At 47.5% G+C, this 19,194-nt stretch overlaps 4 protein-coding genes across 4 annotated transcripts; 2 read left to right on the top strand and 2 right to left on the bottom strand.

The window, feature by feature from the left end:
* Positions 1 to 221: 221 nt before the first annotated feature.
* On the bottom strand, positions 222 to 500 carry SAMD00019534_041910 (hypothetical protein; the record flags this gene model as incomplete). Its single annotated transcript, XM_012900696.1, has 2 exons — positions 222 to 259; positions 359 to 500. Coding segments are annotated over 2 exons (180 nt in total), but the record flags the coding sequence as incomplete, so codon positions are not given.
* Positions 501 to 3,942: 3,442 nt separating this feature from the next.
* SAMD00019534_041900 (hypothetical protein) lies at positions 3,943 to 6,632 on the top strand (the record flags this gene model as incomplete). The annotated part of the gene is made up of 3 exons (XM_012900695.1): positions 3,943 to 4,039; positions 4,191 to 4,312; positions 4,389 to 6,632. Coding segments are annotated over 3 exons (2,463 nt in total), but the record flags the coding sequence as incomplete, so codon positions are not given.
* Positions 6,633 to 11,345: 4,713 nt separating this feature from the next.
* SAMD00019534_041890 (hypothetical protein) lies at positions 11,346 to 14,292 on the top strand (the record flags this gene model as incomplete). Its single annotated transcript, XM_012900694.1, has 8 exons — positions 11,346 to 11,490; positions 11,574 to 11,704; positions 11,780 to 11,998; positions 12,077 to 12,215; positions 12,321 to 12,434; positions 12,549 to 13,315; positions 13,387 to 13,790; positions 13,893 to 14,292. The coding sequence occupies 8 exons, from the start codon at positions 11,346 to 11,348 to the stop codon at positions 14,290 to 14,292; spliced, it is 2,319 nt and encodes a 772-aa protein (XP_012756148.1).
* A 106-nt stretch (positions 14,293 to 14,398) lies between these two features.
* Positions 14,399 to 18,847, bottom strand: SAMD00019534_041880 (hypothetical protein; the record flags this gene model as incomplete). Its single annotated transcript, XM_012900693.1, has 4 exons — positions 14,399 to 17,299; positions 17,362 to 18,052; positions 18,120 to 18,732; positions 18,817 to 18,847. 4 exons carry the CDS (start codon positions 18,845 to 18,847, stop codon positions 14,399 to 14,401), a joined length of 4,236 nt encoding a protein of 1,411 aa, XP_012756147.1.
* Positions 18,848 to 19,194: the final 347 nt, after the last annotated feature.

Genomic DNA, 19,194 nt, shown 5'->3' with positions numbered 1-19,194 from the left:
ACACAGACGTCACATGCTCAAATCTTTGAATTTGCTTCGTGGTCATCAAATGAGAAGATAGTTCTCATTAGGGAGATAAACATGAATGGACACAATTGGAGAGTTATATACATTTAGGTCGTTTATTGAATGAACTTGGCTTTCCTTTAGTTGTACGAAAGGAATGATGAAGAATAGGGGACCATAAATAGGCACTATTGCTAGTGTTTTCCACCATAGTGCTTGTGAGACAGGATGAGGTACAAGGCATGGATAACACCTATAAAAGTTGTAAAAATGGAGTAGAGTATAGAATAGAATAGAGAATTGATTAATATTAATATTGATGTTTGATAATGAGCCGATAATTAATACTGACCTGGAATCCAACCAAGGATTGTCAACAAAATGTTGAGCCAGAAGTGGCCTGAGCAACCAACTGCAATCAAAGCAGCCAGTGGAGGGAAGATAATCGCAACGATTATCAGTCCAATCTTACTACATCCAGAAGGCATCTTAAAAATATTATCTATATAATTTCTATCTCTATATATATGTATGTACAACACAACTAACTATCTCTATCTCTATCTATATCTCTATTTAAAATGATAAACATTGGACATCCATCTTCAAGTTATACCTCTGTGTTTGGTGAACTTGGCATGTCTGTGTGTGTGGGAGAGTGCAACCTCGGAAGCTTGGAACCTTAGATTGGTCGTGGCTAGTCATGAAATGTGGCGGCACTTTAGCTGAGAGACAGACCTGAATGTCTACGAGGTACGAGTATATAAGGTGTAGTGAAAGTGTGTGTGTTTGTTGTTGTAAAGACAGACACAATCTGGATACAAACATGTCCTCTTCTTGCCATTTGAGGGAAAACCAGATGTCCATAAGAAACAATCTTTGGGTCCTATTTTAGTTAACAAAGATGTTGTTGTTCACTATCATTTGAATGAGACTGACCAACACACTACACAACAACCCTTAAGATGTGTGTGTGTCAATCTTGTCTATAAGTGTGTGTGTGTGTGTGTGTGTAGTAGTCAGAGCAATACGTTCATCTGTCTGACACTCGCTCTCAAAGGATGCATCGGATACTTTCGAAAGGATTGCATTTCAGTTGAATTGCTCATTTCTTGTTAATGGTCCAAGCCTGGCTACATGAACGTTCACATGTGATTAATGATATGTTTGATTTATTGATTAATTGATTGATTGAATGATTGTATTTGAATGAATGAATAAATAATTTATATTAATTGTTCACAAATAATATATAATTAAGTATGGATGTAGTAGGAGAATTTGAAGGAATGATAGAGTAACAATGTAAGTTGAATTGGCTTCCTGATCGCCATCACCAACTGATTTTAATATTCGATGAGTATATGGGAAGGGCACATTGGTAACCTCTTTAATATTCTTAATCAGTTTGTTCCCTCTGAATGGGACCCTTCCATACCATACCCTACCATTCCACATCATGCCAGAGAATACCATACCATACTATACCTTTCCGTTCATTAATATTAGAAGGAGATTAAGAGTAAGTAGTTGTAGTGTGTTGGAAGTGGATATGATTATTATTACCATACCCACTCTGGAGGAGAGAGGAGAGAATCCAGACACCATTATATGCTACCTCCTGACCTCTGACCTCTCCTGATCGAGTGAGGTTTAAGTCATATTCACCACCCAACCTACATTGCCTAATCATTCTTAAGACTTCATCTTTGTAGTAGGATTAGACCCCCCTTCTAATGGCAAATAGTGAAGCGATCCGAATAAATAATATTATAATTATAAATCCAATCAATTTGAGTGGTACCACTAACTAACATTATTGTTATGATCATCCACTTTTGAAAATGGAAGGATGGAGGAAATCATTATCAAAAGAATGCAAACTGATGCAATTCAATCAGTTTCGTGCGAGATTTTTGTTGTGTATTAAAAATGTAGATTATGAAGCACAACATTATAGAGTTTGTCAGTCAATGACTTTGTTATACGTATAATTAATCCAATCAATAACACATCATCTTAATCATCACTAAAGGGTGGAATCGGAGAATCAATATCCTCTCCTCAATCAATCCCAGCGCACTTCCTTCCTCCTGCCTTTTGACTTTCAAACTGAACCATTCCACCACCCCTATGTGTATTCACCACAGTGATCCAATCAAAATAGGATCATTCATTCAATCAATCAATCAATCTAGTGGCAACTCCATCAAAGTTGATGATTAATTCCTGGACCATTTATCAGGATGTTGTCGTTGTTATTATATATAATCAAGTACAATATTGGCAACAATTTTGACAAATATATACCATCCACCAATAACAATAGATTAGGTGGTCTTGTCAAACCTGAACGAATGAATGAATATGTATGCATAGGAATAGAGATATTAGCTCTTACGAGATAATTATCCATGGATGATGCAATTTACCCATTAAGTGGTGTTGTGTGTGTATCTCTTCGCAGCAGTGGAAGTGAAATTGAGTTGGAATGATCCTAAAGAGAGGAACACAACTCGATATTTACAAAACTTTTTTGGTGGTCCCCGAACGTCTTAGGCCTAGATCAAGGACTCACCACTTCTTCCTTCAACCCCCCAGTGCCTGCCCAAAGAGCAAAACCAGCAAAGAATCTTATTTGCTTTAGGGGTGATCGGTCCCATCTATCTACTTGTATTGAAGGTAGTGATAGAGAGGTGGTACTTGGACTCACCAATTTTCTTCTTGTGGAACCTAATTATGTGTGACCCAGGAGTGGGAGTGTGGTTGGCTGTCACACGCAAATCATGTATCCGATCAGCCGCAATCATAATGACCACACACATTAAAGTTGAACAACTATCTATCAATCTCGTTGTTACCCTCCCTTTATCACTTTTATTGTATTTAATCTAGTAGTTGTAGTTGTAGTTGTACAGATAGTCATTGCATTTCATTCATTGCATTCATTCATTCATTGGTATGTAATAACATATTTATATTTGTATTGACATTGGTGACACTCGCCATCAGTCTAGATTTGGAAATTTCCTCTTTTTGAAATTGACACGCACACACTCTTTGCATCATTATGTTATGATGGTATGGTTGTTGGTTCCCAATGGTGCACCTCACTCGCGGTTGTGCATTATGTTGTTCTGTTGTTGCAATGAAGCAATATTGCGTATGCTACACATTTGTTTGTTCGTTGCCTCTAGAAGCTATGTTCATCTAAGATCCGTTCGGTTCCATCACATATGTATATTGTTGTATCTTGTTGTGGTTGCTGTGTTTGGATAGGTCCATGGTCGTCTCTGACATCAAACTAGTATCTATCTATCATACTTCATCGCAACACACAAAAGGCAGAGTTATCATGTCATAGTGATAAAACAACAACAACAACAACATAATCCAAATTGATCACTTCGTTTGGTACTTCGCAACAAGCACATCAATCAAACATCCGTCCATTCGTTCCATCTCCTACACACTCATTCACACTCAAACCGACCACACACAACACACTTCAACACACACACTCTTACACACTTCATTCCATTTGTGTGAGGGTTGATCAACCCCTCCATCATCACCTCTTCCTTCTCTCTCTTCAGTATTTAACTACTTTTCCATGCCTGTTACACCTACCTACATCATTCTTGGGTCTAAACACCAACAACAACATCAACAACAACAATAATACATTGATCCTTCCTATCTTACATACACCTTACTAATAATTATCCATTATCTCTATCATATCATATCCTACTACTATTACTATTACTACTATTTATATATATATATTATGAGTATAGTACTGTAAATAATAACAACAAATAATAATAATAATAAATAAGCAGCAACAGCAGCAACAACAAAAACAACAATAGAATGGTTCAACAACATCAGATGATGATGTTGGTTGTTGCACTGACAATCACAGTGGCCAACATCGGACTAGTGCTGCAAAGCAATCAAGTAGATGCTTGTGGAATGACCACTCACAATGAAGTAGGCAGAAGGGCCTACAATTTCTCCAGTTTCCAAGGTAAGCTCGCACCACACACTCACCCCCATCTCACACATTGTCCGATCAACTTGGTGATTTTGATTTGGATTTGATCATCACGAATCACAAAGTTGAGTGTGCATATGGCTAACCCCCTTTGCCCCCACCAATCCATTCCCTATTTCCAAAGAGTATCCTCAATACTCGCAGATGATCCTGAATAACTTGGCCTCATTCCAAGCTGGCACTGCCTTCCCGGACTGGGGATACAACTGTGGAGGCTTTGGCGACGAGTCTGAAGCAGCTCATTGGGTAAGTAGTCCGGAAAGTCAACGACACCTTTTCAAGATATTAATACATCTGACGTGTTCGTCTCTACCCAACATAGCCACCCTTCTTGAGAAATGCCACAGAGTACTTGTTGAAGAAGTATGAGAAGCCATGGAATGAGGATGGACAGCGTTTGGCTGTGTTTATGCTTGGTGTGATGTCACATCAGGTGGCTGATATATCATGGCACTCGATCCAGGGTATTAAGAATGGCCTGATCGCATCGATGGCCGGTCAGGACTTCAATGGAACCTACGACGTGGCACACTCCAACGCCGACGCAGGCGGTGAGTTTGTGCTGGCCTACAACTACAACTTGGACTTCTTGAGAGACGAGTGGTACGTGCCCGTCGCCGACGTCAAGGAGATCTACTTCCAGATGAACTACACCAAGGTGACCGAGACCGCACTCGTCGTCAAATGTAACTCGGAGCTGTTTGCCGGTGCCATGGGTGTGAAGACCGGAGGCAAGTTCCTCTACCCCGAGATCGCAGGCAAGTCGCCCTTCCTCGTGGACCACTACCAGGACTACTTCAACGGTGGTCTCGACGACATGGCCGTGTGGACCAGCTACTGCTGGCCCGTGCTCATGGGCTGGATGGAGGGCAACACCATTGGTAACTTCTGTCTGATCGACCCCGCCCCCATCAACGGCTCCATCTCGCCAAACGTTGTCCACGACTTTGAGCACTTGGAGGAACTGGCACAGGCTCAGAAGCTGAACCAGATCGTCGCCGACAAGCTGACCATGGCCGCCATGGACCACGTCAGCATCGATGAGAACGGCAACGGTGGCTACACCTTCAAGTTCCAAAACGCTAAGGAGCTCCAGCAGGAGCTAGGTCTCGAAGACAACTTCCAGTTCCACACTGTGGACCGTGCCCACGAGGTCGAGGCCAACTTCTCCATCATCTTTAGCAACACCCCCTACTCATACTTTGGTCGCGAGCTCGTTGCCGTCGACTTGAACGGTGATGGTGCCGACGATATTGTTGTCTCTGCACCAGGCGACGGAGCCCCTGGCGCCATGCAGACTGGTTGTGTCTACTACATCATCCTCGGCGAGAAGAACAGCACACAGTTTGTCAACTCTGGTGAGTTTGAGATCAGCAAGGTCGCCAACGGAATGGTCTGCGGCACAGAGATACACGCCCGCTTCGGCTGGAGCACCGTAGTTGTCGACTTCAACCTTGATGGCGTTCTGGACCTCGTGGTCGGCGCGCCATCCAGTGGAAACGCCGAGCTCAACTACCAGGGCAAGGTGTACATCTACCTCGGTGAGCTCTCTGGCGAGACCTACCATCTTGCCGCCACCCCACTCATCATCTCTGGCGACGACTTCCAGGACCAGGCCGGTCAGATGCTCTTCACCGGTGACTGCAACGGCGACGGCCACGACGACCTCATCCTCGGCATGCCCACCGCCGCCGGCGGCGGAGACCAGCGCGGCAAGGTCGCCGTGTTCTACTCGTCCGACGCTCGCTCCAACCAGTGGGCCATGACCGTCGAGCAGAACAGCGACTACATCGTCAACGGTACCAACGACTTTGAGTGGTTCGGCTACCACGTCGCCGTCACCAACAGCACCAACGGCAACAGCATGTTGCTGGTTGGAAGCCCAACATTCCACTTCCCCAGCGGCACCGACATGGACATGGGTAAGATTACCGGTTTCACATCTGGAGCCAACAACGAGTTTGCTGTCGTGCCCAAGTTCACGCTGACTGGTCACTACAAGTACGACAAGCTCGGCTACAACTTTGATGTTGTGGACGGCGCCTTCCTCGGCATGCAGGAGCCCCTCCTCGTCGTGGCACTCCCCACACGTGGCACCGAAACCGAGCCCCAAGTCGGCCAGGTCGTCGTAATCGAGTTCACCACACTCTCGGGCGCCGTCAGCATGGCCGACGTGTCCTCGCTGCTGGACATTGGCGGAGACACCATGTTCTCCCGCTTTGGCGCCAGCTTCCTCTTTGACTTTAGCGGCCCCAAGGGCCCATTGTCGCCCTCACTCTACATTGGCGCGCCACTGTGGACCGACAACCTGGACACGGGATCGGGCGCAGTGTACACGTACCAGCTCAGCACATCGATGCACACCAGTCCCAAGGACGGCTCCTCCCGCTTGGTCTCCACTGTCGACGGTGGTTCATACTTTAACAACAAGCAGAAGGACAGCCGATTCGGATTCAAGATGGTCATGGCCGACATCAACAGCGATGGCAAGAAAGATCTAATCGTTGGTGCCGACAGAGATTCATCAATGGGACTGCAATGTGGTTCACTCAACATCTTCTTCTCCTTGTAATCATTCATCAATATCACTCTCACTCTAATCATTCATTAATTACGATCGATAAAGATAATACTATATATATCTCTCTTTGTCTTCTCCACCTCTTTGTTGGAGAATGATGTCATCTTGTTTTGCGTGCATCTCATTCAAACCCCAGACTATTTTCAAACAAAGATTGGAGCCAGCTCATGTTCCAAAAATCGTTTCAAAGTGAGAATCTCCTTTGTGCTATGAGTTATTGTTATAATTAGATTGATTATTATTATTATATATGTGTACATAGAGATAGATAGAATAGAAAGAAATATAGATAGATATACAACAAAGAAGAACAACACAGCACAGAGACGACAAGAGGACAAACATTCAAACAAACAACAACCTTGTTAACATGAGTAGCAACAGTGGCAGTAGCAACAGCAACACTATCAAAGGCACAAGTAATATAATAAACTCATCACATCCACAACAACAACAACAACAGCCACAACTACAGCCACAACTACAGCCTCAACAACAACAACAACATCAACATATACATACACATGGCAAGGGTCATATAAGGAAGAAGAGTGAGCAGAACAAGTCAAAGTCATACTTTGCTGAGGACAGACATAAAGATAATGCAACACCAGATCAACATCGTACAACCCTTGTTGCCAAATGGCGTATGAGGGAAAGAGTAGGTCATCATGATCGATCAATCAATCAATGAAAGAACGAAACGATACTGACTGACAACCAATAGATGAAGACTGTCAGTGTTGCATTGGTACTTTGTTTGAACATTGGTGTCGACCCCACCTGATGTGATAAAGACATATCCATGCGCGCGACTTGAGTGCTGGATCGATCCAGCCAGCTCACAACCACCTCAAAAGGCACTGGATCTCATTGGTAAGACTCTGCAGGAGCAGTACGAGAAATGGCAGCCCAAGGCGAGATACAAGCAGTGTCTCGACCCAACGATCGAGGATGTCAAGAAGCTGTGCCAATCATTGCGCAGGAATGCCAAGGACGAGCGTGTGCTCTTCCACTTCAACGGACACGGCGTTCCGCGTCCCACAAACAACGGCGAGCTCTGGGTGTTCAATCGCAACTACACTCAATACATCCCGCTGTCCATTTACGAGCTGCAGTCGTGGATGGGAACGCCGTCCATCTATGTATTTGATTGTAACGCTGCAGGACTTGTCATCAATTGGTTCAAACAGTTTGCAGAGCAGCGCGAGAAGGAGATGGAGCGTTTCATCAACGCCAACGCCAATGCCAACGGCAGCACATCACCGTCATCCTCTGGCGCGCCACCCCTTCAGCAGCAGCAACAGCAACCACCTCAACAACCACCAGCATTCTCACACCTTAAGGACAGCATACTGCTGGCTGCATGCTCGGCCAACGAGATACTGCCCACCAATGCCGAGTTCCCGGCCGACATGTTCACGGCATGCCTGACAACGCCCATTCAGATGGCGCTGCGGTGGTTCTGCTCACACTCAATACTGCTGGGCATCACGCACGAACTGGTGGACAAGTTGCCTGGCAATCTGAACAGTCGTCGCACGCCTCTCGGAGAACTGAATTGGATCTTCACGGCCGTGACCGACACGATTGCCTGGAGCGTCTTGCCGCGATCACTCTTTCAGAAGCTGTTCAGACAGGACATGATGGTGGCGTCACTCTTCAGGAACTACTTGCTGGCCGAACGAATCATGCGTGCGTCCAACTGCACGCCACTGTCCTACCCCAAGCTGCCACCAACATATCAGCACCCGATGTGGCAGTCATGGGACCTGGCCGTCGAGCTTATAGTCTCGCAGCTGCCCAAGCTCTTGGCCAATCCCAACGCCGAGTACCAGCCCAGCCCATTCTTCTCAGAGCACCTCACATCGTTCGAGGTGTGGCTAGAGAGCGGCAATGAGTTCAAGGATCCACCCGAGCAGCTGCCCATCGTTCTGCAGGTTCTGCTGAGCCAGACGCACAGGCTTCGACCCCTGATGCTGCTGGGCAAGTTCCTGGACCTAGGCACATGGGCCGTCAACCTTGCGCTGAGTGTTGGCGTGTTCCCCTATGTCCTAAAGCTGCTGCAGTCGCCCTCGGCTGAGTTGCGATACATATTGGTGTTCATCTGGGCCAAGATCCTGGCGCTGGACAAGTCATGTCAGCTGGATCTCATCAAAGAGAATGGACACACATACTTCATCTCGGTGATGCTCTCGACTAATGTGCCGGCGGACCAGCGAACAATGTCCGCTTTCATCCTGTCGACCATATGCAACAACTGCCGACCTGGACAGAACGCATGCCTAATTGGCAATCTGCTGCCACTCTGTCTCAATCAGATCAATGACCCCGATCCGATGGTGAGGCGCTGGATGGTGCTCTGTCTCGCCAAGATGTGGGAGAACTTTGAGGAGGCCAAGAACGCGGCCATCAAGGAGAATGCGCATGAGCGTCTGTGCTTGCTGCTGTGCGACATATGTCCCGAGGTGCGCGCGGCCGTGGTGTACGCGATCGGCGAGTTCATTGGCGGCGCAGAGGGCAACGAACAGCGCACAAACATTGAGCTCAACTTGGGTCTGACACTCATTGTCATCACATCAGACTGCTCGCCCATGGTACGCAAGGAGCTCATTGTTGCATTCTCACGCATTGTCAGCTGCTACGAATCAAACTTCCTGTTTGTGGCGCAAGAGTTTGCGCAGGAAGAGCGAACCAGACAGCAACAGGAGGCCAGACGACTGGAGGAGGTCAAGAGGAGCAAGCGAAGAGTGCCGTCAAAGATGGTTGACTCACTATCCTCACCAAGTCTAGACGAGGACAACAACACGTTGTCTTCGTCAACATCACAGACACCTCAAAGCTCGGTCTACGCGTGCATCTGGAAAGGAGTGCTGGGCCTGTGCCAAGACCCCTTTGAGCAAGTGTCTCAGCGAGCACTCTCTGTTGTAAAAAGAATTCAGGCATCGATGCCGCAGGAGGACCAGCCAGCTATCTCGCTCAGCTTCCCTAGCCTCAGCAAGTCTGCCTCGTCAATCAAGAACACGTTTGCCAACATCATAAACTCACCACTGAAGCCAAAGCCCAACAACAATGGACAGCCACAACGAGTCACATCGCCTGTCCTCTCACATTCAATGTCGGGAACATTGCCCACCAATCTCTCATCGATCAGTTTGAACTCGAGCACGTCGCAGGCTAACGACGGCGGCTCAGCAGCGAACAATGCTGGAGCGAGTGGAAACACTTCGCCGCAGACTACCGACTTTAGTCTGCCATTTGATGACGACGAGCTGTACTCGGGCTACTACGCATGGAGCTCATCATACTTTACCAAGCGCATCATGCACAACACATACGAGTCAGAGTCGAGCGAGCGACGATGGAGACACAAACGCAACCAGTACATTGTGCAGGAGGCTCATGACTCGGTGCAGAATGTCATCAAGAACCCTTCAAAGAACTTCCCGCAGATCAGCGTGTGCCAGGAGCGCGAGAGCAATGGCCAGCCAGTGTCACTGCTGGCCTTCCACCCATTCGAGAACCTGCTCATCAGCACCGACGGCCAGGAGACCATAAGCGTGTGGAACTGGGAGGACTCGACGCGTGTCAACGCCTTTGCCAATGGCAACGCATCCGGCACCAGCATCACCTCACTCAAGCTTATGAACGACTTTGAGAACGGAATGCTGATGACCGCCGCCAACGATGGCGTGGTGCGCGTCTGGCGATCGTACGACTACAACTCCAAGATGGTCAGCGCGTGGCGCGCATTCCCCGAGTACGTGACGTCTGGTTCCGATGCCATTGGTCGTCTGGTGCTCGATTGGAAGCCCGACAGTGGACTGGCCATGGTCAGTGTCGAGTCGTTCGACTCCAAGATACGAGTGTGGGACGTGGAGCGCGAGCTTGGCATCATGGACATCAATGCTCACTCGACACGCGGCACCAATGTCACGGCGCTCACCAACGAGAAGGGTGGGCCTCTGATGGCGGCCGGCTTTGACGACGGCTGCGTCAAGCTGTTTGACCTGCGAGTCCAAAGCAAGCAGTGCTGCGTGTCCACATTCAGCGAGCACAAGTCATGGATCGTCAACGTGGCCATGCCCTCGAGTCACGAGCGAACTGTCATCTCTGGCGCAGCGAGTGGCGAGATCAAGTTTTGGCAACAAGGACACGAGTCCTCGTCCAACACTATACTCAACACCGACTTTGGCTTCATCTCGTCGCTGGCGGTGCACGATGCCGCGCCGCTCATTGCCTGTGGCTCGCTGTCCCAAAAGATACGAATCTTTAACTTTGCCGGCGATGAGATCAATACCATCAGGTATCATGAAGGATTCCTTGGCCAGCGCATTGGTCCTGTCACCAGTCTCGAGTTCCATCCATACAGTGTCATCCTTGGTGCTGGTGCACAAGACTCAATCATCAGTATTTACTCAAGTGATGCAGCTAGCAGTGGTGGTGGCAGTGTGATTGGCGCGTCTAGGTCCAAGACAGACCAATGATCGATGTTCATTCAATTCATTCCACCCATGTTGTTGTAATTCAAAATAAAACGAATCGTTCGTGTACAAGTCCCTTCGTTCACATGACTTTGGTTCATTCACTTTTACATTAGCTTTACAACTATACAGTTACTATCACTACTATATATATTACCATTACTACTTATTCTGATATTTGTACAACGAGTACGAAGACCAATAGCTTTACAAGATGGGAATTAGTGGACTGAACACATTCATCAACTCTAACTTTGGTAATAGGATCACGGTTAATCAGAGATTCAAGTACAATGTTGTCTTGATTGATCTGAACAACATACTTCATGTCTGTGGAAGAAACATATCAAATGCACAACGTAAGTCATAAATAATCAATCATTCAATCATTCAATCAATCTCTCTAACAACCTCATTCATTCTTCGACAACGACAACAATAGAGATGATAGAGAAGATGAACAAGAAGCTAAGGGAGATTGTATATATTACAAAGCCAACAGAGTTATACATTGCAATTGATGGACCAGGTCCAAGGGCAAAGATTCTAGAACAGAGAAGGAGAAGAATGGGCGTATGTCATTGATCAGATAGTTGAGTCAACGAACTCAACATGACCATTAACCCTTTGAATCAACAACCATTATAGTCATCATTAAAGATTGCAAAAGAGAAGCATCTCAAGGAGTTCCATGGATCTAAGGAGAAGGATGACAATACAACAACGACAACAACAGCGACGAAAAAGAAGTCAAAGATGGGCATTGATCCATCACTCATCACACCAGGCTCACCCTTGATGGAGGATATCAAGAACAGTCTACGTGATTTCACCAAGGAGCTAATGGACAACCCAAGGTTAGCAGTTGTGAGTGTCTAGTCTAGTCTAGTCTGCTCCTGAGTCTACATCTCAAACATACTCACTCGATGTCATACCATACTTTAGAACAAGGTTGTCATATCACCAGCCGACTCCCAAGGAGAGGGAGAATGGAAGATGTTCCAATACATCAACACTCTACCAGATGATGCACAGCATCGTAACATTGCCGTGGTGTCAACAGACTCTGACCTGATACTCTATGGTACACTATCAATTTGATGCACTGAAGATATGCCAACATGCTCAGTGCTGATCCCTCCCTAACATAATGGATCGATCGATCAATCAATCATTCAATCAATCATAGCTTTGTCATCTAGCAAACAAATTCACCTGATCATAGAGGTCAGGACTAGGAAGGCGATGGACTGCGACATACTCAAGACAGAGCTGGCCAAGACAGCTCCAAGACGTTCAATGGGTAGGACAACACATTCATTCATTACTCACTCATTCATTTCAAGACTCTGACACTCTACCTCATCTACCTCTCAACAACTTGGTCTCTGTCTTGGACAATCATTCAATCAATTAGAACACGTGGTTGGTGACTTTGTCTTTCTCAACCTATTCAATGGCACTGATTACCTGCCTAAGCTCAGTGGATTCCACTTTGAGAGTGTATGGAACGTGTACTGCAAGGACCAAAGCACAACTCCATTGCTAGACAAGCAGACCAATATTGTGGATTGGTCATTCCTCCAGCGATTGAAGCCAAGTTCATCGAGATCATTGTATAGATATGAGAAATCAACCTACAAGCCAAAGGTGGACATTATCAACATTGTTCACACCGTAATGTCAATGGCATATGGCTGTACCAAGATCAACTTGGTACCAATCTACGAGGAGGAGGAGATAGCAGTTGGCGACAAGATCACATACACAATCAAGATGTACGTCAATGAGGAGTTGATCGGAGAGGGCTCAGGCGAGAAACGACACAAGGTTAAGCAGATGCTGTGCGAGCCTCTGCTAGATCTCCAGCATCCAGTGTGGCTCAAGTACTTGCCGATGATATCACCGGATCATTTGAAGAGGATCCAGATAAGGCTGGAGCAAAGGGAGAGCTCAAGCAAGAAGCCTGGTACTGATAGCGAGACTGCACAGCGTTTCTTGGAGGGTGTCCTATGGCACCAAGCCTACCTTTCCACGAGTGTCCAGAACTACTCCTACTACTACCCTTACGGCAGAGCGCCATCCTTTGCCTCTGCTGCAATGCCCAAGGTCACAAACGTCTTTTTGAGTAACGACCAGCCCTTGTTCCCTCTGTTATTCAACATTGCACTGTCCAACGATGTGGTATGTGTGTTAAGATGAAGTAGACAGTGCAAGAGATCAATTGACTAACTTATTGTATCCATTTATAACAGACAAGGAACATACCTAAGGTCTTCCATAGTATCTATGAGAATCTGCCTCACTTTGATCCAGAGCAGGAGGGCATCTGGTACGCAGACGGCTGCATGGAGTCACTGGAGAAGTTTGTGTTGGAGCTTGTTGAGGCGAATCGAAAGGATCTCACACCATTCCAGCTGTCCCAACTGGAGTTCCATCCATGCATAACCATTGAGAGGACTGGAGTCCAATCACAGTCGAACAATCATTACGACAACAGAGAGCCGAGGTCACAGTCGCATCATGCTCGTTTCAAACCAACTCAAAATGCGTTCCCCAGTCCTCCACATCCCTCTCAACTACCCCTGCCCAGTTTCAATCAGCCACAGCAACAACAACCCATCATCCCTTTGGTGCAAGGATCACAAGACACACAGATGTATGAACAGGACAATCAGTCAGCCACCCAGGACAGACAGCACTACAGCCACAAGAGGCATCATCCAGCGCAAACTGAATACAACAACAACAAACATCCAAGGCAATATGTCAATCAACAGGGTCCATCACGTCAGCCTTATTATCAGCAACAGCAACAGCCCCAACAGCCATATTATCAGCAACAGCCTCAACAGCCATATAATGAACAGCAACAGCAGGATCATAGGCCTTTCAACAGAGGATACAAGAAGCCATATCAGCAGCAACAGGAGCAACAGCCTTATGATCATCAACAAAAGCCCTACAACAACAACAAGGGATACAGGAAACCTTATCCACCGCAACAGCAGCAACAGCAACCCGATGTGGCAGGTGAGCAGCCGCAGCAACAGCAGCCAATCGCTGGAAAACAGCAACGACCTCATTATAAGAAATTCTCTAGAGGCCCCAATGACCCTAACTACAGGAAGGCTGATCCAAAGCCTGATGCCCCACAATAAAGAACTTGTCTTCATCTTCGCGAACACCATGCATTCTTGTATTCGTATGAGGTGATAAATTATAGTACTACAACAATATTGCCAAACATCTAGATGATGTAACAGCTTACTCGGTGGGTGGACGTGGTCTTCTAGTTGGAGGCTTTCTCTTGTGAGCCACTTGTGGTCTGCCCTTGGTAAGGTGAGTCAGCTGATCAGAGTCGGTGTCTGGAACAGCCGATAACTCACCATCGGCGCCACCCTTCTTGACTGCCATCGATGCTCTGGTTGGTGCAGGTGGCTTAGTCTTGGGTGGTGCAGAGGAGGATGTGGTGGGTGCTGGCTCTGGAGTTGGCTCTGGTGCGGCAGGCTTCCTGATGGGTGGAGGACCACCGCCACCAATGTTTCTGGCAATGGCAGCTGCCAAGGCCGGGTTAGCATTGACCTTGATACCAGGTTTGAAAGTAGGTCCAGTTGGATTGCTTGGAGTTGTTGTGCTTGTCGCAGATGATGGAGCTGGATCCGATGACAGATTCGTTGGTTTGTTGGCTTGTGGAGGTGGTTGTGGCTTGACACCGACAGGTGGCTTTGATGTGATGGGTGGAGGCTTCTGTGCTGCTGACGTCGGGACAGCTGGAGCTGGTGTTGAAGGTGGTTTGGATGTTGTGGTGGTGGGAATAGCTGGAGCTGGTGTTGATGGCGGCTTAGACACGGTTGGTATTGCTGGGGCTGGGGTAGATGGTGGCTTTGATACTGCCGCCTGGCTTGTGACTGGTGTAGCAGCAGGTGTTGGTGTAGTGGTAGCGACTGGGGACACAGTGGCTGGTGCAGCTGGTGTAACTGGTGTATTATTGACAGGTGCAGCAACAGGTGTGATAGCAGCGGCAGGGGTAACAACTGCAGGTGTAGTGGCAGGAGCAGCGGCTGGAGCCGGGGCAGAAGTAGATGCGACTGCTGGGGCGGCAGGGGTAGCAGAAGGGGTTGCGATGGAAGCAGGAGCAGCGGCAGGGGTAACTGAAGGGGTAGCAGCCGGGGTAACAGCTGGAGTAGCGGCCGGGGTAGCAGTTGCTTGTGCAGCGGGGGCGGGAGTAACCACTGGAGCGGAAACTGTGGCAGGAGTAGCTGCCGGGGCTGAAGGTGTGACAGCAACAGATGCTGTTGGGACTACAGCTGGCGTTGCGGCAGGTGTGACAGCCACTGTTGTTGGAGCTGATGCAGTAACAGGAACCGTGGTAGCCGCTGGTACCGCCTTCTGAGTAGATGATGTGTCTGGGATGGACTCAGGGGCTTGAGATGGCTTGGGAGCTGTAACAGTTGACGGGGCTGATACAGAGGAGTCAGGGACGGCTGGAGTCTGGACTGGTTTCACAGATACTTCCTCAACTGGTTTTGCTGGAACAACCACACTTGGAACGGCTACTGGTGCAGGTGTGGAGGCAGGAGGGATTGATGGGGTAGTTGTTTGTTCCTTTCCAGTTGATGGAGATCTCTCTACCTTGGTGGGAGTTGGTGGTTTCTCGACGACTGGCTCGGGGACTACTACTGGTACAGCTGCTGCTGCTGGTGCAGTCACGGCGACTGCTACTGGTGCGGCTGGAGTAGGAACTGGGGTTGGTGCCACTACGACAGGTGTTGCTATTGGTATCTTCTCTGGGGTAGGTGTGGGTGTTGGTGTTGGTGTCGCCACAGCGGCCAAAGGAGAGGATGTTGTTGGTGTGGACGAGATTGGTGTTTTCTCTGGTGTCGCAAACTGTGGAGTTGTCTTGGTTGGTGTTTCGGGCATTGCGTCCGAAGGTCTTCGTTCATTCATTCCGATGCTTATCTCATCGTCGCGGATGATGTCTTGGTATGCATCTTCGAGACCATTGCCAATCTTCTCATAGGTGTAGTCCGATGCAATCTCAAGCGCAGAGATGAAACACTCGTGCACCCTGTTGCTCATCTCAGCACCGGCACCCTTGACCAGTGTCTCTTCGATGTTGGTCTCGTCAAAGTCCTTGGCGCCATACTGTATTCCAGTGGCAAGTCGCTTATACGTCTGCTGATCGAATGATTTGAATGTGCCTTGCATGGTCTGCACAATCTGTTGCAACATCTCTTCTCTCTTCTGATTGATCACATCGGCCACGACGTCGACAAACTCTTTCAACTTCTTGTTGAGCTCGAGCTCTAGACTGGCGTGCACAGACTCCTTGACAAGGTGCAGGCCTCCAACAACTTTCTCGGTGTTCTCGGCATCCTTGATCACTACAAGATGATGTGGATCGGTGGACTTCTTTCCAACAGACTTGATCTTGTTGAGCAACTTCTCAATGTTTTGCTGCTGTCCACTCGCTAAGAATGCCAAATTGGTAGAGCCAATTGACGTTCCGCCCTGGTTGGTGTCATGGAATTGACGTAATGGACTCTGATTGCGGTTGATATAGTGATCAATGTCTTTGAGCAGGTTGGATAATCTGACTGGGCTCTCACTGTATGCCTTCATGATGTCCAGGAGTGGCTTGGGCATGTTCTTCAAAGTGAGGTTACGCTCAAGTCCAGTGGTGAAACCAATGAATCCAACGACGCCAGTGGCGTTCTCATCCCAGACCAGAGTCTGGAGGGCTTTGTTCGTCTGCAGGGCCTTGCCAAGTGCGATGGCACCCTTGTTGCCCATCAGATGTCCAGTGATGTCGAGTTCGACCAGTGTGTCATTGGTCGCGAGAGCATATATCAATGGCAGCAAGTCATTCTTGAGATGATACTTGCCTGAGCCATTGGTCATGTGTAGGGCTTCAAGTGGCGTGGATGCTTCGAGCAGACCAATAACAGACTCGACTGTGGCAGCTCTGGACTTAGTCTTTGATACCTTAAAGTTACCATTCAATATCAACTTCCTCACTGAAGTGTTCTGGATGAATCCCTCACATATCACAGCAACACCTTCATCGCAAAAGTCATTCTCCGACACATCCAATGTATGAATGTTTGGTATCTTATCAGCCAGCGATGCAAACAGACGTGCTCCTCCAATGCCCAACTCATTGACCTGTTTGATTGATTGAGTGAGCGATTGAGTGATCGAGTGAGTGGATGGTTGAGTGGACATACCTTGCAATCAAAGACAATATCTTGGAGATAGAGGTTTGATGAGATTGATACGACGATCTCCTTGAGATGTTCGATGGGTATCTTTGTGTTACTGATGTTGATGTACTTGAGTGTGGACGATGAGCCAAAGAATCGCACCAGGTGAGGGATGTCCTTCTTGGCGAGACGATTGTCAGAGATATCCAGATGACGGAGTTCTAGACATCCACGCACCAAAGCGCCAACAATAGTCTCCATTGTTGGCAGTGTGTTGGCAATGCACAGGGAGCGCAAGGCGTTGGGGCTGGCGAGGAAGGCCGACAGCGAGGCACTACCGTCGGCGTCCATCTTGTTGTTTGAAAGGTCGAGATGGGTGAGAGTAAGCGGCATCTTGATGTTCTTCTTGAGTGCCGTCGTTAAATAGGTGATGCCAGACTTGCCCATGGCACAGTTGGCAAAGTTCATCGAGGCAATGCCTCGATTGGACGCCGCAATATAGTTGGCAAACACCTGCATGCCCTTGTCCTCGATCGGGTTGTTTGACAAATCGATCGAGGTCACCGCCACATTCTTGTTATTCTGCAATGTCATTGCAAGGACTGGCAATGTCTCTGCCTTGATTCCTGCATTGCCCAACGAAAGGTCCTCGATCGTTGAGTTTGATTTCATTGCATCGGCCAAAGATGTGAGCTGATCCTTTCCAAGTTGATTGCTGTGAGGTGGAGTATGAGTGATTGATTGATTGAGTTATCGAGGTTGATTTGATTCCAAACACATACCCTGTGAAGACAATGGACTTGAAATAGGTGTTCCATTTGAGAGCACTAAGTAGTGCCTTGACATCGCCTGGGGAGATGGGCTGCTCAATCTCATTGATGTTGAAGGTCTTGATATTGCGCTGTGAGACGATGTTGGCCATGTCCCAACAGATGTCCTCACGCACCGGTATTCCAAAGTAGTTGCACAGTGAGCTGTAGGTCTCGACAAAGCCGCCACACGGCACGTCTTTGGTGGGCAGCTCGGCCAGACGCGAGGTGGGCTTCACCTCGATCCTGAAGCGGGCGTCATCGGGACAGCCTGGGAATGTCTGGAAGAAGGTGGTGCGGAGCGCGTTGACAATGTCGTCGGCCTTGGGGCTGATCAGGCCGTAGGTGAAGCTGCGCGTGATGAATATCGCCTCCTGTGGTGTAGCACTTCTAAACTCAAAGATATCCAGAAAGTGAGTCTCCTTCTTCACCTTTGACTGTCCAGGCTTCAAAAATATCACTCTATGCTTTGTTATCAATATAATTCTCTTACTAGGCTTCTTATTCTTCTTCTTACTAATCTTATCACCTACTCCCAAGTATATACTCTCTTGATTCTTTTGATATAGTAGAGTGTTGACAACCTCTGATTGATTGATTGATCGACCGATCATAGTTCATGTCAGTTCGTCATTCAATGTTCATGTTCATGTTCAAGTAAATATCTTACTTCTGTCATTTGGAGTGATGTCATCCGCCATCTTTTGATTGATAATGAATGATTGATCGGTAATATCAACTTGTTTGTTTGATTGATTGAATGAATGAAAGATATTAAGTAGTAATAAAGTATCTGTGTATGAATAGAAGTAGTAGTAATAGGAGATAAGAGATAGAATGAAGATGTGGATGATGTGGGATTGGTGGACGGGGTTGGTAGTTGAGTTGCTCACACTCACATTAATTAAGGATTGAATGGAAGTGTCTAAGGACACACCATCTATCAATCAACACCAACCCTTCATCTCCGCCCCATTCCATTCAACAAAACAATATTATTATAAGTGTGTCTGTTCATGGTCGACCCAACATACATGACCCACATCGA

This window comes from Acytostelium subglobosum (genome assembly GCF_000787575.1).
Source record: "Acytostelium subglobosum LB1 DNA, scaffold: scaffold7, whole genome shotgun sequence".
Lineage (NCBI taxonomy): Eukaryota > Evosea > Eumycetozoa > Acytosteliales > Acytosteliaceae > Acytostelium > Acytostelium subglobosum.
This window is presented reverse-complemented; position numbering and strand designations above follow the sequence as displayed.